The sequence below is a fragment of the Rattus norvegicus genome, chromosome 7 (genome assembly GCF_036323735.1).
Source record: "Rattus norvegicus strain BN/NHsdMcwi chromosome 7, GRCr8, whole genome shotgun sequence".
NCBI lineage: Eukaryota > Metazoa > Chordata > Mammalia > Rodentia > Muridae > Rattus > Rattus norvegicus.
In genome coordinates this window covers 57,849,061-57,874,014 of record NC_086025.1, presented here as the reverse complement: position 1 = coordinate 57,874,014, position 24,954 = coordinate 57,849,061, and the positions used below count along the sequence as shown (strand labels likewise).

At 42.9% G+C, this 24,954-nt stretch overlaps 1 protein-coding gene and 2 long non-coding RNA genes across 9 annotated transcripts in view; 1 reads left to right on the top strand and 2 right to left on the bottom strand.

Annotated features, from left to right (window-relative positions):
- Hmga2 (high mobility group AT-hook 2) overlaps nucleotides 1–24,954 on the top strand; it is a 121,846-nt gene that overhangs the window by 10,541 nt on the left and 86,351 nt on the right. For both annotated transcript variants that reach the window (XM_039079971.2, NM_032070.2), the window contains exon 3: nucleotides 7,151–7,201. In XM_039079971.2, coding sequence (XP_038935899.1) covers nucleotides 7,151–7,201 — 51 coding nt within the window. The remainder of the gene's footprint in view (nucleotides 1–7,150; nucleotides 7,202–24,954) is intronic.
- On the bottom strand, nucleotides 45–9,076 carry LOC120093614 (uncharacterized). Its single transcript, XR_005487003.2, has 3 exons — nucleotides 8,839–9,076; nucleotides 6,961–7,139; nucleotides 45–258 (listed from the first exon to the last, which is right to left on the bottom strand). It is a non-coding gene; the product is annotated as an uncharacterized LOC120093614 (long non-coding RNA).
- Nucleotides 10,945–24,325, bottom strand: LOC102549309 (uncharacterized). Of its 6 annotated transcripts, none has more exons than XR_010053333.1 (5): nucleotides 24,122–24,325; nucleotides 23,342–23,449; nucleotides 13,176–13,428; nucleotides 12,088–12,207; nucleotides 10,945–11,287 (listed from the first exon to the last, which is right to left on the bottom strand). It is a non-coding gene; the product is annotated as an uncharacterized LOC102549309 (long non-coding RNA). The 6 variants fall into 6 exon arrangements; XR_010053330.1 differs by having other exon boundaries at nucleotides 23,342–23,546; nucleotides 24,122–24,305; XR_010053332.1 differs by having other exon boundaries at nucleotides 10,945–11,219; nucleotides 24,122–24,305.

The window sequence follows — 24,954 nt, the reverse complement described above, 5'->3', positions numbered from 1 at the left end:
CTAGCTCCAGGGATACCGGTGACCAATTATCTCCTAACCTTTGCATTGTGTTGTATTCCTCTTGTGGGTGGGCTTGACTCGAGATGCTTCCTATTTTCACCTTTCTTCTGTTCAGAGAGCAGGATGGTGTCATCTCCTTCATAGAATTTTGTTGTTCCCTTTTAATCAGGAGAGAACTCTGGAGGGTGGACACTCAAATCTCTACTTCAGGCCACAGGTCAAACAGCTTCAAGCTTCAAAGCGGGTCCCATTCAGGCCCTTGTGAAGGTGTTGAATGAAGTCTCATCAGAAAGATTTCAAGCATGAGGAAACCCTAATTCATAATCTCAGAAGTTTGCCCGCCCCCCCCCCCCCCTTTCACTTGAGGTGCCATGGCCAGACTAGAGAACAGAGCACAGAGTGCAAGTTGTATCTGGGCAAAGTCTGTACACTTGAGATAACACATTCAGAATAAACATTTAATTCCATCTTCACACATAACAGAAACAAGCCCCGAGGCTAACTGGGTACTCTGCAGACTGAGCCCACATCATTTGCATTCCTGGAATAAATTTTATTTTTTCCACAAATCACTACGAATATCAAGGACAGTTTAGGGATAGAGAAGGAAGGTGGGACGTATTCATCATTTCGTATCAACTGCAGAGGCTAGCTGCTTGGCGAGGACAGGATTTTCTTTAGAGGACTCAAGTTCATGGAAGAGAGGGACAAAAGGCAGTCTTTGTTGATTCGGTCCAAGATGACCCTGGGATGACCATGAAGCTCCAGCCTGTAGTTTCTACAGCACTAGTATGACTTACTGGGATCCCTGTATGCTGTAATGAGCAGGTAAGTTCTGTGAGACCCGAGGGTCCCAGCAGAGCACACATAAGGGAGGTAAAATGACGGAGTTATTGTCACTGCCCTTTTAATCTTTCGAGTTGACTTACTTCAACGGGAAACTCAGTTCTCAAAGCCTCACTTTGCTTGGGGAGAAAAAGCTTCAGTGAGTCTGTAAATTCCATAGGACACCACCGTCAAGTTATCTTAGATTGTGACACAAATCAGGGAGATTCAGATACATCAGGGTTATTTTAATCTTGTTACTTTACACCAGGGAGACCCACGCTACTATTTCTCTGGAAACTACCAGGTCTCTTACCTCTTTCCTCCAGAGCCCCGGATGACTTCAGCTGACCTATATCTTTGACCCATATCATCTCAGGGCCACAACAGATCACTTTGCAAAGGAGGCTGAATGTTCCACATTGGGATTCTATCGCATTTCAGCTCTTTGTTGAGAAAAGACAGGGTGGTGAGGAGCATTTTTTTTTTTTTTTTTTGCCAGTCATTTAAGCCTGCCTTGTCTTATGAGCTGACCTATTGCAGTTTCCAGAGTTCACCTTGGAACCACACAGCTTACACAAGGGTGGAAACTTAAGTTCGGAACCCCGGATGCTAAAGTCCTTAGCTGAATGCCTTGCTCAGCTAACCGGAAGAAAAGGGTGACCAGAGAACCAGCAATATTTTAAAACTGGCTTATGCTTATTTGTATAGCTTCACACACTGAACAATTTTGAATGGCATATTCTGCCGTTTATTTGTTTGTTTATCTTTTAGTGCCCGAAGTGGAGTCTGAGACCTTGCACAGGCTAGGAGAGTGCTTAATCACTGGACTAACACCCCCCAGCTTTCCTGTAAACCCTTATACCCATTGCTATTTCATCTGATTGCAAAGGAGGAAGGGAAGTTTAGAGTAGGGAAGTCTCCAGCTTTCAGCGAGAGAACTCTTCCAACAATTTCGGCTCTGGTTTAAACTTACTGTATGTGTATGTGGAAGCAGATGAGCGAAATAATAAGAGGAGAACTCATGCATGGGATTCCTCGGGTACATGAGCGTGAGCCGCAATGCACCATGGGGTTTTCCATATGATGTAAGCAAATTGTATCTTTTCAAGACTAAAAATGGTGGTACTTAAACTTGAGAAACCACAGAGCTAGGTTATTGAAATGATGAAATGAGAATTTACTCAACGTTTAGGCCGAATGATTGGGCCAGTTGAATTCAATGCCAGTGTGTGTTGGTTCACACTACTTGTTATTATATTATTGTTATTGTTGTTGTTGTTATTTTAGGGAAGCTAAAAGAGTTTATTTTTCTAGGTTTTGATTAGATGTCCTCATGTTTTATAGACTCTTGGGTTCAAGCATGCTTTAATCTTTAAAAAAAATGAGAATACAAATATAAGAAGATAAACAAAGCCCCTTTTGCATACAGCTCTTTTTGTTAGTTTTTTTAATTTCCTAGTTCTCTTTCTGTGTTCAAACACTTACTGGTTTGAAATAAGGATTCCTGGCTCATATGTAACGTTCACTATAACAGAAACTACAATGAGACTATTTAGAATGGTAAAAATTGAATAGCTGTCTAAATGTCTGAGCTTGACCTGAAGTTAGACTTGAATTAGCCTCTTGGTTCCAAGTCATCACTCTCGTTCATTTATTCACAGGAATATAGGAATACTGAAAATATTTTCCTGTCACTACTCATTTATCCTAAGGTATTTTCTTTTTAAAATTTTCTTTTCTTGTTTTTTTCTCTTTCATTTTCCTTTTCTTTTTTAAATTCCCTTCTTCTTCTCACACCTTGCCTCTGGTGATTTCATTTTGTATATGAGACCATCTCCATGAAGGAAAGATCTATTCAGTCTTGCCATTAGGTTGAGTCCGGTTCAACTCCTGTAGAAGTCCACCACACTATTGAATCTCCCATGAAGTGGGACCCTGGGGAGGGAATGGCTGCCCTATTTAAGTAGAAGTGTTCCTGGAAACCTACAGACTCAATAGGGACTCTTTGTAAGGGCAGTGTTTAAAAGCAGTAGTGTGTTACATTACATTTGAGTTCCTATTCAATCCTGTGGTCTTGCTGGGCCCCCTCACCCAAAGATGGGTCATTTAAAGGGTGAGGGATCACTGTGGTCCTCACAAACAATAAACCAGATTCAAAGTTGTAAACTGCCACATGCCCAGGGTTCAACCTCTCTGAAGCTCATCTTTCCATTTCTGGGGATTGCCCAGTGTTTATTCCATTCCAACCACAAGGTCAATGTGTCTCATCTTCCTTGACTACCATTCAGACAGACGTAAGTGTGTGAGAAACTTCAAGTGCGGCTGTCTCCAAGTCACGAAGGTGGAGAAATATGTGTCTTTTGCCACCAATGCTCAGAGACACTGAGCCCCAAAATAATCCCTAAGGTTTGGAGATTGCCACAGTGCAAATGTCTTATTGTTTGTCAAATAAAAAGACTATAGGAGATGGCTTTAAAACTTTACCAAGCTCCTGAGGTTTGATGGGAATAGGGAAAACACACACACACACACACACACACACACACACACACACACACACACACACGTGCTTCTTGTCTCTCTATCCTTTTCTCTCCTCTCTGTCTCTTCTTCCTCACCTCCCTCTCCTCCTTCCCTTCTTCCCTCTCTTTACTTCCCTTCACAAACAGGTAGTAGATACTATCTCCGATATGCTGGCACCAACCATCCACATTTCCCAAGTCAAGGGGGAGATGTTCACAAGATAAATAACTTTTTAAATATGGAAATAGCCACACAGGCTCAAAGTACCCATCAGCTCTTAAAGAAAGAGATAGTTCTTCCATTCACTGTGGCCCCACACTTTCACAGACTTGCCTCTGAACATTTAAAATTTAGGAAAAGATTCTGAATTATGCACTTTGCCAAGTCATGAAGAATATAATGAAGGCAGCCAGGGAAGAAAGCACCTTAAGGTGTGAGGGATGTGGATGCTAATGTAATGGCGCTGGTAAGTTTGAAAGTTTAGTTTTCTCCAGGGCAGAAAGCCTACTGGTTCTCTCTCTCTTTCCCTCTATAACAGCAGAAAACACTTAGAACTAGTTATGTCTCAATTATGTGTGTGTGTGTGTGTGTGTGTGTGTGTGTGTAGTACAGAACCAAAATCTATCCCAGAGAAAGCAAGGCAAACGTTTGCCTTTACAGTATTGTATATGTTGCTGATGCTTTAAAACAAGTGCCCTCCGTGTTTTGTTTGCCTTCTTTGAAAGAGAGTGTCCCAGTGAGCATTAAAGACACATACACAAGCCTGCTAAAGGCACAATTTCCCAGTATCTGAAAAGCCTGGAGCTAATCTGGTTTACAAACTAAAACCCCCAGCTTGTTTTGCAGCCTTTGTGGAGTTGGATCAGAATGTTTCTGTAATGTGGGTTTTAAAGAACAAGCAAGCCTCCCAGATCGGGGCCACACAGAGCAGTGGCATGTTTCTCCTAGATGTCATCTCTGAAGAGGGTTTCAGGTTACATGGGACACCAGCCTCTAAGACCAGGGGAGCAAGCTTACTTTTAACAAGTCAGAACGATAATCGTGATCTTGCGCCCTTGCGTTAATGGTAAGAATTTTATTTCTCAATGGGCTTTTTTGTAAATGGGACAATGGTTTAAAACTTATCTTATTTGCCAGGCTCCCTCTCCCCCCTCTTTCTTTGAGAGATCTGTTTTCTTGGAGTTTAAAATGTAGGGATATCCTTTTTTAAAAAACTCCTTGAGTAGATTTCAGATACAGCTAGGTCACATCACTAGCCCCTAGGATGTAAGAATTAAACAGAAATACCTGATAAAGCCCCGTTACCTTTAAGGTTAATAGCAGTCTTCCTCCATTCCATGGACCACCCAGTTCCCATGAGAAAGGCTTCCTGTGTTTCATGTTCCTGTAATTCACTCCTGGGTAAACTATGAACTCTAAGCTGCTTCCAAAGATGAGCTCAAATGAGGCTCTCTCCCAGAGGACTGTGAGCCTTTACAAGTCCCTGCATACAGTCAGGCATTTCTTCAAAGTTTTCTTCTAGAGGAGACAAGTCAGGTATACTGGAATCATTTTGCCTTGTTTTGACTGCTTGTGGGATTGGACCAACTTGAAGGAAACCTTTGCCTTAAATCTTCTCTCTGATAGCTATGAAAAGACATTGAGCATCTTGTTTGGGGTAGGCACTTCCAGGTACCTTGATGTACCCCTCAAAGCTAAAGTTACCTGTACTTTGCTGAGGAAATCCAATTAAGGTTTTTAGGGACAGGTCATAAAGTTAGGATGTCAGAGAAAGGTTTTGGACCTAAGTTTTATAAAGTGCGAACCTTCATCCATGCAGGGGACAATTTGGGAAGATTGTGGTTTTCTGGGTGTCCCCAGCTTTCACTGACCTTAAAAATCCATGCTCTCATGACTAAAGGGGAGACAGTGCTCTAACTGAGGCATCCTTGGTTGACCCTGAACAAAGCCAGAAGCAATTAGCAACCTCAAATCTTATAGTTAGCTAAAGATCCTAAAAGTACTGAAATTTCTGTTAGCTTTCAGAAATAAGCTAAGTCAGTGGCTCTGGTAACAGAGCCCTCTCAAGCACTGGGAGGAGGGTAGTAGCAGTCTTGAGAGTCAGACAGCTGGGTTCAAATTTCAGGGCCATCACTCACTGGCCGTTGTGTATGACCTAACATATCTAAGGGTTTAGTTGCGCATCTGCAAAGTGAAGTCATGATGTTGCTGCTACAAGGCTGCTATAAGGATTAAAGTAACACATGTACCTAACTTAAGCCAGAGTACTTTAAATGCTTAATTAAATCAGAGATGATGCTATAATCATATAAAGCTTGTGCTAATGATGAATCTGGATTAACCTGTGGCTAGATACCTATGCCAGCTACCTATATGCAGATTCTCTCTCTCTCTCTCTCTCTCTCTCTCCCTCTCCCTCTCCCTCTCCCTCTCCCTCTCCCTCCCCTCATCCCCCCTCCCCCCCTCCGTCCCCTCTTCTCTCTCTCTCATCATTTGTATTCATCTATTTTTATTTGGTAAGTTGAAGGGGAAGGAAGGTTTCATTTGTCACCACAAGGCTCTTAATATCACATTTTAGTATCACTGTATCAAGATCCACTAGCTCTTCACTCAGGTAGCAAAACTAAATTGCAAAACAAGTTGTCCTGATTCAGTCTGCCTCCATTGCGTTTGCGTTGAGGGGGTCTTGGGATGTTTCTTTTATACAACAGTGTGTTCTCCGCTCTTTCTTCAGAAAAGTATAAACCTGTGCTTCTTATAGAAGGTAGATGGTGTGTGCGTGTGTGTGTGTGTGTGTGTGTGTGTGTGTGTGTGTGTGTGCGTGTGTGTGCGTGTGTGTGTGTGTGTCTGGTTGTATTGATGTGCTTGGGGAATGGAATGAGGGTGACTAAGACTAGTTACTTTATGAATGTTAATATTGGAATAAAGTAGAAATAAATAACTAATATCAGAAAAAATCTATGCAGTTTAGTCATGAAGCAAACTTAAGAGGAAGTGGATTCGTGTCAAATTCATGTTGAGTGTGGGATTATTGTTAATAATGCCAATCTTTAATTCGTTATTTTTCTGCAGCCATGGTTTAAATCTCTGACACATATCAGTGCTTTTCGTTGGTGTTTTTTTCATCCTCTCTCTCTCTCTCTCTCTCCCTCCCTCCATTACTCTTCCTACTTTAAGCTGAATGATTGACAGGTGGTTGAGAGCATAGGACAGGAAATTAATCATTCAGAAGTTGTCGGCTATTTATTGTTTCATATTAAAGCATTTATAAATTATTTCCTACACTCAGACTTGCTTCCCATCGCTTCTTGACCCTTTGGCTAAGACGAAGTATGGATTTGCTTTCCGTAGAATGCAGAGAGAACTGCTGGATGGTTTAAAATGAACATGTCAGCATTAATTTTTCTAACTGGTTTCAAAAGGAGAGTCTTGACCACTGAAGGAACATTCATTCTGTAAAATGTTAATTTGCATAAATTACAGGATGTGGGAATATTTCCTTTGTACAATCAGAAACAAAGGCGAAATGGATTTAACAAAAGCATCTTCATGAATTTCTGAGGGGGTCACTCCACAGGAGTCTTTCATGGTGAGGGGTTGCATAGATACCTCTTTATAGCAGCAAATAGTGAAGAAGCAGCAGCCGCTGAAGATCACAAAAGACGAAAAGACACATTCTTGATACCTCATCTTCAGTCCAGAACATTCTAACTGGAAAAGTATTCCTCTGTTCAGCGCTTGCAAATACTGCCAGGCAGGAGACTACATGGTTCCTTTTTTTCTCCCCCCTGTTTTGCAGAAAGCAGAGACCATTGGAGAAAAACGGCCAAGAGGCAGACCCAGGAAATGGGTGAGTAAGGAGTTCCCATGCTTAAAGGGAAGAGAGTGGTTTTATTTTCTCTATGGATGGTGTGAATTGCTAACTTCTGACTTGATGAAGCCTTGGAAGACCAAGGCCCAGGACCTATGATTAACTCCTTACCATTTGTCCCCAAGAATTTACAGCTTGTTTTCCCTGGAGGTGACTCCTTCCTTCTTTCTCTTTCCATATCAAAGGAGTCTTCCCTCTCCCTCCAAGAGTAACAAAGAGACGGTTTGTTTATGGGTTTGGGTAACTAGAGTTTAAGGTATTATGAACCTTCAGAAGTTGCCTACAGTGCTGATAACATTCAGAGGAAACATGTATGAGGTCATTTTTCAAAACTCCTTCTCTCTGTTTCCTCTCTGGCACTTCTTTTCGACTGGTCTTATTCCCTAGGTGGTCTGCGTGTTCTTGAGCACATTGGCGACTACAGGAAACAGGTGTAATTTCCAGTGTCCCGGCAAACCTTAATTATCATCCTACATAGGGACAAGAGAGGCCCTGGTGCCAGGCCCCTTACCCACCTTCTCCTGGAATCTCTCTCCCACTGGCGTCTCCAAGGCAAAGGAGGCTGTTTCTCAAGAAGGTGGCTGGCTCATCTGGCCCCAGCCAGTCTGCCTTGCTCCTTTGCTCCCCTCCCCCAGAGTGTTTCTCCCGTCTGTGCCTGCCCTCTCTGACTAGTAATGTCCCTTCCTGCTCTTCTGGGCTGTGTTTTCCCTTGTTAGTTTGCCGGTCCTTAAGCCCCCAGTTCTGTGTGGCTTTCTATTTATACATCGGTGTTGTCTTTCATTTAATTTATTCATCTTGTATTCCCCCCCCCCCTGCTCCCACATGTGTTAGGATTAGATTTCTTAGCACAAGGAAACAGGGATGATGTTTAGATTAAAAACATCTCAGTGCTGTGCAGTGTGAGGGTAAAGTGAGTGCGTTTTATTTAGCCTGCTTCCCAAGAAGTGAATTCTCTCCAAATCTTATCTGCAGGGCCATTCTTCAGTCTAAAGCCTGGTGCCTTAAACAATGGGGTCGCACAGCCCTCTAGGCTGCCTCTTCCTTCCCCACAAGTGCTCAGGACTTAGAAAATCTTCGTTCCTCTTTGGAAACAACCCTGCCCCCACCCATCTCCATGCCTAACCCCTGAAATATGTAAAGCAGTTGCTTTCATTGTTGTTCACGCTAAGCCTTTAAATATTTCAGAACAATTAACAGGACCCATTTGTTCTCTTTTCTGGCGTGACTCTTTTCCAATCCTTCCGTCCCACCTCTCCTACCTCCCTACCCCTACCCCTTATTCTTTGCTGAGTAAGTTCTTTAAATGTTCTGAAATATATTCCCCAGGGCTAGGCATCATGTTCTAGGTGCAGGTTCTGTAGGTGGTGGCTTTATTACCTCTCTTGTACACATGGTTATCTAGTGCTACCTAATCAACTTCCCTGGAACTCACTAGTGTGAACAAGCTATTTCATTATGCTCTCCGGCTCTTCTGGTCAAGAGTATGGACAGGTCTTCATGTAGAGCAGAAAGGCTCTACATGAAGAGGTCAGAATCCTCTGCCAAGAGGACTCCAGCATTTAGCAATGCCTCTAAGGCCTAGCATTTGTAAGCTTCTAAACTTCAGGTCCAGTTACCTGATTGGTTGGAAGTTGTTCATATCTGAGAGTGTCCCGAGACAGCTCACACTGTAGTCTAACGGTCTCTCTAGTCTGATGCTGTCAGCCTTCTTATCGGCATTCAGGGTTCAATAACTGGGAAGTTAGCCACATACTTGCTCCTGGAAATCGGAAAGTACCACTGCTGTTCCCTTGTAGCTAGCCCAGTGCTGACATGTTGCTAGAGAATACAGGCTAAATGCAGGCCTGTCTGGTATTTCCTGAGCATCAGACTCTGAAAGCACACCCAGTCCTGCAGATGACACAAGAAAGACCTGAATACTTTTTCTAATAGTCAGTCGAATATCTTTGAGGTCAGGATTAGTAAGACTAAAGTGAAATTAAATGAAATAAGCTGTAAGCGGATACGGATGAAATTAACTAGGCAAATACCTTCTAGCAAGTAACTCCCTGCTTTCCGTACCCACCACCTTCAGGGTACGCTCTAAGGTTCTCGAGTTAACCTCCACAGGTCTTGGTCATATCTGCTCTTTTCTGAAACATTCCGTGGCTCCAGAATTGGTTGACAGGTTGACAGCCACTCCCTCAGTGGCTCACAAAATTGTTTCTACCAAATACAGAGAGTGATGTGCTTATAAAAAGATAAAGAGAGGAGGGAGTATGTTCTATGGAGGTGTGGTGAGGTATGGGGAAGGGGGTGCCTCTGTGCACCCATGCTGAAGCATCCCTCCCCCCCAGGGACCAGCCACAGGATGGTATAGCATAGAATAGAGTTTATTCAGCGCATGGGGAGGAGAGTTGAGAGGGTATTAGGTGCAGAGAGAGAGAGAGAGAGAGAGAGAGAGAGAGAGAGAGAGAGAGGAGTAAAGAAGAGTAGAGGAGTAGAGGCCAGCCATGAGCACTTGGAGAGAAGCGGGGAAGGGAATGGAAAGAGAGGGGACAAAGGGGGGAAGAGGGTGAGAGCAAGAGAGAGAGGAGGGGACAGGCAGCCACTTTTACAGTGTCAGACACACCTGGCTGTTGCCAGGTAACTGTGGGGGTGGAGCTTAGACAGAATGCTAGCATTGAGCAATTAAAGGGTCTGCATAATTTTTTCCCCAAGGGGTCCTTGTTTATTTGGAGGCTACCTGGACTATAGGTGTCTCACCTTCCAGCTGGTTAAGAAGTGCTTGGACGCATCAGCCAGTAGACCTTGGCTTCCTGCCAACAGCTGCGTGACCCCCCTCCCGCCCCCCCATTGACTTACCTGGTCTGTAATTTTTCCTGGCTGTGAGAATGGAAAGTTTTGTGTGGTGCATGGTAGCGAGTCCCCGATTTGGTCTTAGAAGAAGAGTCTCTCCACTTAGGAGAGGAAATCAAAGGAAATGGTGTATTTTTTCTAGACAACGTGTTTCCTCTTTGCTTGTGTATCTTCTGCTGGTGACTTGCGCAATCAGTCACAGCGGGGCCTTCGGCTCAGTGGCGTTATTTACTGGGAAGTTTGTATGGAGAAATAAATCACTGCATTTTCCATAGGAAATGAGCTTGTGCTTTATGTAGGGATGATGCTTTCCAACAGTTGCATTCACTGATATCCTTGAATTGGAGATACAATTTTAAACTGTCTGGATTTACTAGGCTAGATTATTCCCCTTATTCTTGTAGGTTTCGTCTTAAAGTGTTTTTGTTTTTGTTTTTTTTTCTTAAAAAAAAAGTCCTATAATTTGTTTTAAAAAACAAGTTTATTTAAACAATATGCTTGACTCAAAGGGAGTTCAAGGATCCATTCTTTTTTCCAGTGTAGTTTACCCCTACTCAAGGCAGGGTGACCTGCATGTAACATCTATATAGAGAACAGTTACAAATTGCCTTTGGTTTCACCATGATAGGTGAAAAACATTAAAATTCTCCAAGTGAACAAGATAGACAGGTAATTTCATGAGGTTTTGTTTTGTTTTTTGACTCAATAAACAGCTCACTGGATTATTAAGATATAGAAGCATGATGGGTATGTCACCAATAGAGAAAGGGAAAATTTTCACAGAACCCAGTGACTCCCCCCAGACCATCTCCAACTAATGGCGACCAGGAAAGAACATTTGCCATTTAATGAAAGAAAGAAAGAGAAAGAACAACAACATGTTTGTGCACATGCTTATTACATTGTGTGTAATTAAGGGATGGGGAGGAGGAAATGAGAGAGAAAAGTACACTGTGGTAGTCAGGATGGGGTGGAGCCAAGATGGGGATATCTTTCTTCTTTTTTTCTTTAATAAAGATTTATTTTATGTATGTGAATACATTGTAGCTGTCTTCAGACACACCAGAAGAGGGCATCGGATCTCATTACAGATGGTCGTGAGCCATCATGTGGTTGCTGGGAATTGAACTCAGGACCTCTGGAAGAGCAGTCAGTGCTCCTGTCAACAACACAATTCTGGAGTCAAGCAGCAGCTTCCCTTTTTCAGTAGACACCCCCAGTCTGTCCCTGGAACACATCAATTGTATTTTCAGTCTCCATTTCTGACCGTGTTGTGTGTGTGTGTGTGTGTGTGTGTGTGTGTGTGTGTGTGTGTGTGTGACTGTCATCTATTAACCTTGACCCACATCTACCTCACTGACAGACAGGGCTGTTCACAACAGGCTTTCATTAGTTTAATGAAAACCTGTTTCCTTCTTGAACTGCACCACAGAATGCTCACCCCCCTTATGTGACCGTTATTCTCAGTCTTGACTCTTTCCTTGGGTTTTTTACCAATCGTGGCAAACATTGGAGCCTCCTCAGCTGCTGCTTCATAAATTTGGTCTCAGATACGTACCCTGTCTTATTAATCTTGCAGATACATATAACCTGCCTGGAAAAGAGCCTTTCATGTAACTGGGATCAGTAGTTGGGTATTTAATCAAGAGTTAGTTCACCAAAAATGTGTAAATCTGAAAAGCGCCTGGTCTCAGCCCTGCCCCTTAGAAAGGTGAGGGACTGATGGGTCCAGTGATCCCGTGAGCATCTGAACTAGAGATGGCTAGGAGGACCGCTACTGTCCATTGCTTCCTTTGGTCTATTCTCTCGATGGTTTGATTGGATTTCAAATCTATTATTTCCATAGGAGTTTTCTGAATTTTCAGTCTGTCTGCAAGTAAGAGGCCAGACATAAAAAGATAGGAGAGGGTTGGGGATTTAGCTCAGTGGTAGAGCGCTTGCCTAGGAAGCGCAAGGTCCTGGGTTCGGTCCCCAGCTCCAAAAAAAAGAACCCCCCCCCAAAAAAAATAGGAGAGAACGGAACCTACCTTCCCATCCCAGCCAAGGGCTAACGTACAGGATTTGGGTTCAAGTTTTGATCCATCACTCATCTTGAACAAATTATGTGTTCATTCCATTTCCTCTGGAAAAGGTAGGCTTCTCAGAATCTGTGTGAGTGTTATGTGAGAAAACGTGTGTGAGGGCTCAATACAACTCCCAAGGCTTGGTAAACATCAGAGATCATACTTCACACCATTGTTATGCTTGCCGCTTAATGCCAACTACGGCCTGTGCTTCAGTGATCCACAGTGCTAGTAGTTAAGCATGAGGCACAGTGAATCTCTTCTGTGTATCCTGTTTCCAACATGTCTCTGTTGTACGTCATCAAATTTGAGGCTTGCTCACCAGTGATATTCAAGCAAGATCATGTGTCTATTCACACGAGGGAAAATGTTTACATCGCTGCTCAAAGCCTTTCTCTTTGAGGTAGAAGTTGGATGTTGTGCCTTGATTTAATTTGAAGAGTACTGTCTATGCTGTGTACTTCAATGTGTACTTGGAGAAACTTGACAGCTCTGGGTCTCAGAACCTCTGCAGCCTCCCCTTAGTCCACCCTCTTACCTGCCACATTCAGGTAGCACCTGTATTTTTCCATTTTGCTTTACAGTGGCGCTCATTACGGACCTGGTCCACGGGCAGAAAATATTTAGGAAACATCTGAGAGTGTGGGACTCAGGCTCAGGGGAACAAGGAAATAGTAAAGATGTTCTCTTCACTCGTGAAGCATACCATCTACTAGGGCTTCTGGGAGAAGAGGAAGCAAGGGCCAGACATGAGGCATAAGAGGGTGAGGACTATCAGTGCCTTTACCTGGTTTGCTTTTAGAACATTTTCAAGAAAGAAAAATACACCTTAATAGAAACTAATACTTTTTTTTCCAAAAGGAAAAAAATGATTCTGGAGATCATGAATTGCCCCAAGGACCAGGTGCTGACTTTAGAGGGTCACTAGAATGTCACTAACAGTCCCAGCTGCTTCCTTGACCACTGATAGTCTTTCTTTGACAGTGGGGTGTATGCAGGATGTTAAGTTAAAAATATACATTTCCACTTTACCTCCTTCCAGAGGCACTTACTTTTATTAAAAAGAGCTTGCGGCACACAGGAAAATTATGTCACTTCGTTTGTTAGTCACATACTTGAAGAGTCTAGATTGGCAAGATGGGAGATTTTTGTCTTTCCTGCTTTGTAGCCATCTCGAGACGTAAGAGATGATTTGAGGACCTTGCAGGAGATGCTCACTCAGAGTAAATTCGGATCTCATCAGACCAATTGAAACCGTTTTCTTTCAAGGACTCTAAGCATCCAGGGGCTGAAGAACCTGGAAATCTACTTGAAAGAAAGGCATTAGGTCTCTGTTTCTATTTCTTTACTTTCTAGATGTATGTTTTCTTTAAAAAAAAAAAGTGTACCCATTGTAACTAAACTTGCCTTGTTTACAATGAATATAACTTCAGTGTCTAGGAAGAGTTATCCAGTAATGCAGAGTGCAGACAATTTTAAAGTTATATGGGGGAGAGGGGTCAGAGGGAAAGAATCAACTTTGATATTAACATTTAAAAAAAAAGTCAGCTAAATGGAATTTGTAAAAACAAGATCATTTATTTTTCCTTAAAAAATTCCAATAATAACATGCTTTTATAAACTAGCAGATCTTCCATACCAATCAGCTGTTGCACAAGAATATTCCACGTGTTACCAGTAGATAGATTTGCACATTTACTGCCACTCTACTTAAAATAGCAAGAGGATGGAAGGGACTAAATGTCCATCAACGAATGAGCAGATCATGAAAATGTACTGTGGTTACATGATGGAATATTATTCACTCATGAAGAAAAATGAAATCATGGAGTTTGCAGGAATATAGTCGGACTTGTAACCCAGGAAGAAAACCACATGTTCTCCCTCATCTGTAGATCCTAGCCTGTAATGTAGACATGCGTATGTGAACAGGCGAGCGCATGGGTATAGTCTGAAGTTTAGAACAAAGAGCAAGCAAGCTATTAGGTGATGAAGATAGAGGGGATGTGGTCTAGAGAGCATCTGAGTCATGAGGGAGTATCCAGAGCTAATATTTTAATATCGTTTCAACTCTGTCATCGTTTTCCTTTTTTTTTTTTTTTTTTTTTGTGGTGGAGAAGTAGAAAAAAATGTAGTTGATAATAAGGCATGAAACCGCAGGGAAGCTCATGGCCTCAGAATGTCCATTACCATATGGATGCTCTCTGAGATGGACAGAGTTTGAAGCAGGGCAAGTGTCTGAGTGGTGCCCTTAATCTAGTTGTGCCATGCTTTATTTCTGACTTCAGTACAATAAAGTGATTTTTTAAAACACACACACACACACACACACAGAGAGAGAGAGAGAGAGAGAGAGAGAGAGAGAGAGAGAGAGAGAGAGAGCGAGCTGTGCCATCAGTAAAGCAAATATATTTCTCTATGTACTTAGTAATTACAGTAGGAAGGTGTCATGGTGTCATGGCTGGGCATGGTGGCACAACTTTAATCCCAACACCTGGGAAGCAAGGGCAGGTGGTGCTCCATGGAATTTCAGGCTAGCCTGAGCTACATAGTGAGATGCTATCTCAATAGCCTGAGCTACATAGTAAGATGCCATCTCAAAGAAAAAGAAGTGTCATGTTGATTCTAATTATATACTATGATGATAGCTTTCATTGTCTTGTCCAGATCCCTGTATGACACACACACACACACACACACACACACACACACACACACACACACACACGATTCCAACATTTCATAGCATTAATTCAACCCTCCCTTTTATACTCCAATGTGAAAAAGGACCTCTGCACTCTGTGGTCTAAATTCCTTTGGGCAAGTTGCTTCGTTTATTCATGCATTTTCTCATACTGAGGGACCCTAAAGAAACATCGTCTATGTGTAATGAGTGCCTCGAGTTGGTGGCTGTAAGACCCAAAATCCCCTATTGTCACAGCCGGTTCCATCAGCCAGGGGCTGAGGATGGAGTCTTCAGGCTCCTCCTTTGCTGTGTCCTTCCTCTTTGGCCATTTTGCTATTAGCACTTTGACCAGATGGAAGCAAGGAAAGGGACGAACGCTGGTAAACAGACTGGCGAGAAGAAGCCTGGAAACTGTGTCCAACAGAAGGTCTTTGGATTATCGGAGTGTACTTTCCCGAACACTGTTTGCAGGAAGAGCTGAACGCAGCCATGAGACTGAAGGCTGTTCCTCGCCCAGCATCTCTCCATTCTCATAAGAAATATGATCCTACAACTTAGGAAGCTTCATTTTAGGACTCTCTGGAACACAAGTATCTGTGAAATCTCTTTAACTCTCATTAGTAACCTCAGGCTGTACTTGATCTAAGGCTTCTTTTTTTTTCAACCTAAGGAAAAGACTTTGCAGTCCAGGTCCTTTATTTCCTTTGTGTCCATTAGGCCATGAGTCCGTATGGACTGGGCTCCAGCAGCTCAGGCTCCTCTCCGTTAGTCCTCACAAAGTGGGCTTCTCTGGGTGGCGCAGGCTGGCGCTTCAGCTGAACCCAGGTGCCCTTCTCTTTGGCTTCCTTTTTCTTCTGATTGTTCTCCTTCACCCACTTCAGGAAGCTGTCTCTGCTCTTCAGTGCTTGATGTGCTCAGTCCGCACATTGATCCTCTTGGCCAGAATCTTGCCTTTAACTTGCTTGTTTACAATGATGCCCATGGCATCTGGGTGACACTGTAGACTCTTCCGGTTTTGCCCTGGTAACACTTATGGGGCATTCCTTTTTGAACAGTGCCCATTCCCTTGATGTCTACCTTCTTGTAGATCACCCTTCTTGTAGATTCACATGTATGTGGCCAAAGGAATGACTCCATGTTTCCTAAAAGGTCTAGAGAACATATACTGAGTACCTCTCCTCTTTCCTTTAGTGTGCGTCATTGTGGCGAGTTACTGGAAGATGGCTGCCCCGGCGGAAAGCAATCTAAGGCTTTTTGTCCCTATTTAAACTCAAAGAATTGTACCAAATCTGTTACTACATTAGATTCAGGTTGTGGAATCTCGGCTCTTTAAATTCAGACAGCGTGGATGAGATTGCCTATGATGTTGAAAGGGTCTTACCTGGTTGTTAAAATGTTACAAAGCTCTCAATGCCCTAAGCTTATAATAATTTTTGGTTTTGTTTCTTTTTGTTTTTGAGACAGGGTTTCTCTGTATAGCATTGGCTGTCTTGGAAACTACTCTGTAGACCAGGCTGGCCTTGAACTTAGAGATCCACCTGTCTCTGCCTTCCAAGTGCTGAGATTAAAGGTGTGTACCACCACCACCCAACACGTGTAATAAATTTCATGGAAGGAAATGTCATGAAGACCGTGTTAACCAGGTGACTAAAAGAGGTCCACGTGACTATGTGTATTACGGTTTCAGGACCTTTGCCCAGAAAATGGAGCTTGAATGTAGCTGTGGCTCACACTGAGGTAGCAACTTCCTAAGCATGTCTTTGTTCCCTTGTTTGTGCTTACCTCTTGCTTGGATGTACCATTTAATCCCCAGGGCTCCAACTCAGAGACTCTGGGATTGTGTGACTTTTTTTGTTTTTTGTTTTTTGTTTTATTGATCGAACATTTTGCTAATGTCTTCTAAGGGTACTATGGGTCAAACCTGTGCCAAGTCTTGGGGAGGTAAGGGCCAGCAAAGTAGATGGGACCTGGCTTAGCCTGGGGAATCTGCAAAGGAAACCCATCATTTGAATGGACTATTCTTAATACGTAATTTATGAATGGGTGCTGTAGTGGCCATTCATACGGAGTTCTTCCCGACACTACAGCAGGTGTTCAGAGTTAACCCAGGCTTGGAAATTTGGGCATCCATAGTCCGTTACACATTCTATGGAGAAGAGAAATGAGAAAGGCCTTGATAATTCTATGTAGATATCACTTCCATACAGGTTGGTCTCGGCGTTTCTGAACAGCGATGGCAGCTGTGGGCCATTTCTGTTTCTGAAGATATATTTTAAATTACCAGGTCTTAGGGAAGCTTCCCCGCATCCTTGGGAATTTCTGAATACCCTCTGTATTTAAAAATGAGCTCTTAGCAGGTCAGAGGCATATGTACTGACCTCTGACCCTTGGCACTGGAGACAGGAGAGAACTGATCAGAGTCATTAGTAGCTTAGGCTGCCTGGCTTCAGTAGCCACTTCTTCAAGGCAAGTCACTCATTGTCACCAGTCAGCAGGTCCATGTGTGTAAGACAAAGCTTCCTCATGGGGCTGTTGTGAGGAATCCTGTGAGAAGACATTAGCAGCCTTGTTCAGCAAGCATGCATACGTTCATTATGGTTCTTGATACTCCATGTCAGGCCAATAGCAATGTCTAATTAATATTTAGTGACTAGAACGCAGTTGTTCATTAGTGTAGATAAGCTATATTACAAAGCAAGCTCTTTGAATGTTTTTTTTTCTCGTAGCGAGCGTAGTTTGACATTCATTTTTTAGCTTTATTTTTTCTCTTTAATCCAATTACGTTTGTAAAGAAACTGTATAAGGTTTATGCTCACACAGCCTGCAGTTGTGAAAACATGGCCTCCGAATAGCTTCAAGTGCTCGCTCATGCCTCGCCACTTAGTAAACTGGTGGCAGGTCTGTTTCACAGGCCCCCAGAGGATTGTGCCTCATGTCGCTTCTGCCTCCACCTCTTCACTCTGGAAATGGCAGTCTGACTTCTAAAATAGGTTTGAGCTCAGTCCCTGGAAAGGACTTTTTGACCCAGTTTTGGATCAACTCCCAAAAGAAGAGCTCACAATTGGTTTAAACTTCACAAAATAGTTTTCTAAGGCGGCTCCTCGTGTTGTAGACAGAACTCATTCTTACGACCTATTTGCGTTCTTTTCCCTTGGGGTTAGAATTTACTACTAGCATGACATTAAAGAAAAGGGGAGAAATCGGTCAATAATGCTTTTGATCTTCCATGGGGATCTTGTAGAGTTTACATCGACGTAGAGAGGCAGTGGGTGTGCTTTCAGTGTTTCATGGGGAGGTAGTCGAATCCAGAAAGCATTTTTCTCTAACACTCTTCAAGTGCTACCTGTGTATGTATGTGTGTTTGTGTATGTGTGTATATTGTAGGTGTGTATTTGTTTGTGTTTGTGTGTGTGTATATATATATGTGTGTATGTATATGTATGTGCATAAGTATATGTATGTGTATGTGTGTATATATACATATGTATGTGCATATGTATATGTGTATATATATATATATGTATATGCATAAGTGTGTATATGTATATGTGTGTATACATAAGTATGTATATGTGTATATGTGTGTATATAAGTGTCTATATGTGTATATGTGTGTATTCATAAGCGTGTGTGTATGTGTGTATATGTATATGTGTGTATACATAAGTATGTATATGTGTATATGTGTTTATTCATAGGCGTGTGTATATGTGTATACATTTATGAACCTTTCTTCTTCTGGATGTAGAAATTGTGCCCAGTTCTTCCTTCCAGCCTGATGTTCCCAGAACATTTATAAGACTCAGACTCAAAATATATTTATAAATACCTTGGCCATAGAGCCTGGCTCTGCTCTGACTAGATCATAACTAAAGTAAGTCATTAACTTTAATCTACGTTTTGCCACATGGCCAGTTGCCTGTGACCAGGTACCATGAGTCCATCTCCTCACACCTTCCCTGGGGGGAATCTCTTAAATATTTACGACAACATTTGGGATATGAAATGGTTGATAGCTGTGTAGTTTTATCCTATTCCCCAAGAGATGCCCAGGAGGGTATTGCTTGTGTCATTATGATTAAAAGCCATGGGTATGCATCGAGTCACTTTCCCCTTTTCCATAACATCCCAGACAGTTTTAAGTCTTGTTTTTCTAATCTGCCGGTCCACAGGTCTTAGGTAAGCTGGGTGGAACACTGTGCTTGAAGTGAAAATTTGATCTGTCTGGCTTCTGACCTAATGAGTTTCTAGGTTTGTGGTTTGGCTTTTAATTCTGCCTGTTTACTTCTTTTTAAAAAGATTTGTTTATGTACCTGAGCACTCTGTCTGCATGTGAGCCTGAATGACAGAAGACAGCATCAGACAGCATCAGCTCCCATTACAGATGGTTGTGAGCCACCATGTGGGTACTGGGAATTGAACTCAGGACCTCTGGAAGAGCAGACAGTGTTCTTAACCACTGAGCTATCCCTCCAGTCCAGCCTGCTCATGTCACACCTGGGGATAAAAATTGTTCCTTCTGTGTCTTCCTGAGATCAGAATAAGGTAAGAAGAAGATTTATAACTCTTGGAGCACATAGAATCTTAAAGAGATGGCAGTAAGTCAAAAACGCTATCACACAACCAGAGAACAAACTTGGTCTTGTCACACATGTAAGTTTTAACACTTTACTCAACATCTGCAACCTCACCCTCGTCTCCCACAGAAGGTGTTTGTTTCATGTGCATGGCTCTTTGGCCTGTACACACTTTTGATTCCCACTTGTGAGCCTGATTCCTGCAGAGGCCAGAGAGGGAATCAGATCCGTGGAGCTGGAGTCATTGAGTCACCGTGTGTGTGTGTGTGTGTGTGTGTGTGTGTGTGTGTGTGTGTGTGGTGCTAGTTATCAAACCCAGGTCTTCTGCAAGAACAGTGTGTGTGTGTGTGTGTGTGTGTGTGTGTGTGTGTGTGGTGCTAGTTATCAAACCCAGGTCTTCTGCAAGAACAGCCAGTGCCCCTGTGTGTTGAGCCACCTCTCCAGTCCCCCCACTGAAGTTATGAGGCATTAACTTAGTTCATTTCCATCTGCTTTTGTTGTTGGAAGGTTAAAGTTCCAGCACCGACGGTGTCACTGGTGTGTGGAGCTGGGTAATGTTTAGAAAGAGTCAAATGATGTTAGTGGGAATGAGAGAGATGGGCGGTGAATGTGCAAAGGAAGGCTTGGGGAATTTTGCCACCTGAAATAGTAGCTGTCGCATTCTAATAGAACGTGTGGACAAAGCACACATGACAGGTTGTTTGGTATAAAAGTGACCAGACAGTTGCAGGGACTCCAGACAAAGGGTGTAGCCATGTCTATGGAGATACACTCTTTACGTGTTAGGAAAGAAGAAGGTTGATGAGCTGAGTCGACCTGTGGTAAAGTTGAATCCTTGAGCTGAACCACCCAGACTAACACTGGGGAGAAACGGAAGTGTGGTAAACATCGCAGTGCTTCAGAATATTTTCATACGCTATTGTTTCTATAGCTTAAATCTATCCATGGTACAGCCAGGGCACACAAAACAAGTGTCCCTTCCTCTATGTAATTTTTTGGTTCTTTTGCTCAACTTAGTTTTGTTTCGCACTAACTGCGACCCTGAACATACACACATTTGGGCATTCTAAATACCACAATAGAATTTGGTCCGGTGCTCCTACAGTTTCTTAGCATGCTCCTGCATCCCGGAGAACCAGCTATCATGGGGCAGCTGATCTTGAGAGAGTCTCAGGGGGCTGCTTCCCTGAGGCATTTCCTTCATGGTTGCCTATGACCTTAGTCATTGAATCATTGAATTGTTTCTGGCCTCCCAAGTCAGTGACTGAGAGCAGGCAGGGTGGTAGGGTGATGTTATGTCTGGGGCCTGAGCCTGAATCCTCACCACACACGGGGCCCACCCTTCCTGGTCTGGAAAGCTCAATGCACAGTGCTTGGCGTACAGTGAACACTCAATAAATTGACTTGTTTTTCTGTCTCTTTTGGGATCCGAAGTAGAAACACTCAAATCTGAGAATGCCACCCCCCCAGAACTCTAGGTCCCCTAACTGGAATTCCCCAAGAAGGATGGGTAAACGTGTATGAATGGAGTTCCAGTTAGCCAACCCGGGAAAGGTCATGGCTCTGGCTTTATGACTGGGCTGACTGGACTCAACGATCTTAAGATTTCTGTCAGAATGGATGAGTTTTAACTTAATGCAGCATCTCTAAGCGCTTGGCATTTGGGAAAGCATTTTATAAAAAAAAAATAGCTGATTGGGTGTCACTTCTGACATCTGTGTTTTGCCTATGTTATTTGTGTTTTATCCACCCCTACACACACAAACAAGCTCGCACGCACGCACACACCCACACACGCACCAGTAGAAGTGTCTTCTACGTTTCTCCAGCTTCCTAGAAGAGGAAAACATTGAATTGGAAGAGAATCTTTTGATAGTCTTACTTGTGTATATTTATTAAATTAAAGTGGCTTTCTTGCCCTTCTTTCTTCCTCCCCTGTTACTCCAAACTCCAGCTGGATTATTTTTGTCTTCCTGGAGACTCACATGTAGTTTTAAGAAATGCCTGTTTTATTCTGTCTAGCTCCTTCACACTGGTGCCTTTTTCTCTCTTCTAATTTTTTCTGCAGCTCTGGGGATCGGCCCAAAGCCTCTACTACTGAACGATGCTCTGGCCTGTATAAACCATAGTTAACCCTGTCCACCTCAACTAGGATGCTGCTGTTAACCAGAGTCCTATCACACTCCTGGCCCCAGTTTTGTATGTAATTATTTGTGTGTGTCTGTGCAGAGATGACGTTGTGGACCACTTTTTATCACACATTTAGGTTCAGAAATATATCGTCAGCAGTATTGTCTTTTAAGATAGTTGCTTGAGAAGTTTTAACTTAGCCCATGACAAAAGACACGGAAATATGCCATGTCTTTTCAATATACTAGGACAGGGCCTAGCTGTAGGAGGATTGGCAGAGGGGCCGGTGTTTCCTTCCTGTGGCTGTATGGGTGATTCTTCAGATTCCCTTCTTATGAATAGCTGGCTAGCCCAAGCAGAATCATAGGTGGGCTTGGCACACGGTTTCTAACTTGCCTGGAGTAAGCCGTCCTTTACTGCATTAAGAGTTCTGCCAATTTGAGAGGCCGAGAAAGGAAACTGGCACGGGAGTGCAGCACACACCTGCTTTTCCTGAGGCCACATGCACCATACCTCGTTGAGTACCTGTTTGTCTTTTGGGATATGTTAAAATACGTCATCAAAGTTGTGCACTTATGGATATACCCTCCTCAGAAATAAAAGCTGTGGGTGTAGCTCCGTGGTTCAACATGTGCAGAGCATGCTCAAAGCCTTAGTTTTGATTGGCAACCCTCAAATCTAAATAAATATAGATAAGTACATAAATAAAAATTAGACCAGAAGTTACTTGTTTTACATAGATTTGTATATGTCCACACAAGCAGATAGTCGCTGGGCAAACTGCCCTGTTAATTGTACTTTGATCATCTATCCCGGTCTCTAGTATGGAGTGCAGTCAAACCTCATCACCTTGACACTGTTAGGAAGCCCTACACGAGATAGTGCAATCACAGCAGTGGGTCTCCCAACTAAAAATAATAAATATGTAAATGAATAATGAAGAAAGAAAAATGCCAGGCATCGTTCTTAACGTAAACACACTTGTGCATGTGTCTTTCTTATGTGCATATGTACACATAGACACACACACAAGTGCACACACACACACGCACACATGCACACACGTACACAGATGCATGCATGCATGCACATACGCACACACATACACATGAAGCAAAGCCTTAGCAAAACCTGGTGAAGGCCTGTCTCTGGCTAAGAATCTCCACTCTGAGAAAAACTGAGTTCATAAATAGTCCAAAGTCCTGACATTACCATTTTAGAATGGAAAGGCCTGCTGTATTCTACTGGTCATGTCTGGGATCTCAGTAGTTAGAGGACAGTGATTTATACTTAGGTATAATGACCAATGAGCCAGCTCTACAAGTGATCATTGTGTGGGCCCTTTAGAGAATATGTCGATACCTAGAGAATACATATCCAGTGCCCTGTTAGAACCCGAGTCCCTACTCCATGGTATTCTACAAGAGTGATTTTTCCCCCTTTTCTTTCGGCTAATACTATTCCTACTGACACTTTAAAAGAAAATATTTCTTAATTATAAGTGATGTTCTAATTTATTATATATGCAGATTTAGAATTTATAGTTATGTATATTATGCATACTAATTTATTATATATATCTTTTATTTAAGTAAGATGAGCACACATACACACGTGTATGTGTGTGTGTGTGTGTGTTTATCTTACTTAAATAAAATCTCACTTTTAGATTAGCCAGAGACATTTTCAGAGAATCTTTGAATTGTAGGGAAAACAAAGAAACCAACAGCACAGAAGCAAAGCCAGCATTTTAAAGGACAACATTTATGAGAGAGTACCAGAGCAGGGTACTGTTATTTCCATAGCAGGCTTCTTTCCTTCTTACCTGGTTCACATTAATGTGTGCAGCCTGCTGGTGTGGACGCGGCTGGCGGCAGATGAAGACGCAGCTGTGTTCCTGTGTCCTGTCACTGAGGTCCCTGCAGTGCCAAAACTGGAACCACGAAAGCATTAAAATGTTGCTTTGATTGGTGCTCAGCCTCCCCAGATATGAGCCTGGATTTAGTCTGTAGCTTATGGAGTTCCAGCCTCTCGTGTTCCGCAGGTGATAAAGCCAAAGCAGAGAGCAATTAAGTGTCCAGCTCCAGGACGCAAGCCCCATTACCACGACAGGAACCAGGTTTCCTGACTGCCAATCCCTTGCTTTTCTCTTTAACGAATGGCTTCATCTTATTGGCCTGACTTTCTGACTTTCCTTCGTTTTCCATTTGTAATGTTGGCCCTGATCCCCCTCTTTCCCCCAACCCCCACCCGCACCCCAGGGTCCTGTATTAGGTTTTCTGAGGGTTGATGTAACAAAGGATCGAGTGCAACAAAGTATCGCATGCCTGGGTGCCTTCGCACAATAGAAACTTACTCTCTCTCTCAGTACTGGGAAGCAGAAATTGTACATCTAGGTGTTTACAGGGTCACACTGCTCTCCAGAAGCCAGTAATGCATGATCTCTCTCCTCTGTCTCCGCACATGCCTCTTTCTGTACCCACCCCGCCGTGTGTGTGTGTATGTGTGTGTGTGTGTTAGTCTGTGTGTCTGTCTCTGTTTCTTTCTCCTTTTTGAGACAAGATCTTCAACCAGGCTAGCTTTGGATTTGCAGTGATCCTCTTACCGAGTCTCCCAAGTGCTAGGATTACAGGTGTGAGGCAGGATACTCTAGAAGCTTCTATGTGAGAATCATTTCCGTGCCTTTTCTTTAGTGTCCTGATCACTCATGGTTATTAATGTCTCTTGGATTTTAAAACTCACCACTCTGGAAGGTTTTGTCATGTACTATGTACTTTGTTGCCAATGGAGGTCCTTATGTTATGTGTTCTAGAACTCTCTCTCTCTCTCTCTCTCTCTCTCTCTCTCTCTCTCTCTCTCTCCCTCTCTCTCTTCCTCCCTCCCTCCCTTCCCTCCCTCCCTCCCCCCCCCTTAAAGGATACCTGGCCATATTTGAGCATAACCCATCCAAATAACCCTATCTTAACTTGACTATGAATACAAAGACCTCATTTCCAAATAAGGCTTCACCCCTGTAGATGCAACGTGAGTTAGAACTTCAGCAAATCTTTTTAGGGATGCAGTGTAACCTGGAGCAGGCCTCGGCTTCAAGCTCATTTGAGAATAAGGCAGGCATTTGTAACCCATGAGGAAAACGAACATGGGGTTTCATTAAATCCAAAGCATCATGGCCAACATTTGTAGTTTGTTATAAGAACACGCCGGAAAGATTTATAGGCTGTTTGGGGTGTGATTTTTGGATTAACTCCTTCCTTTGAACTGTTTGTTGGGCCCAGTGTTTTAAAAGTGGGGAATGAATAGATCCGAAAGCATCTAATTTTCATTTTCAATGAAGCTTGAAAGCTTGTGAATTTTTAAGAAGACATCTAAATAAGATAGCACAGGACACCAAGAGTGTGCCTATGGTTTCCAACTTTCTCCTCCCTTGTTTGCTTGTGC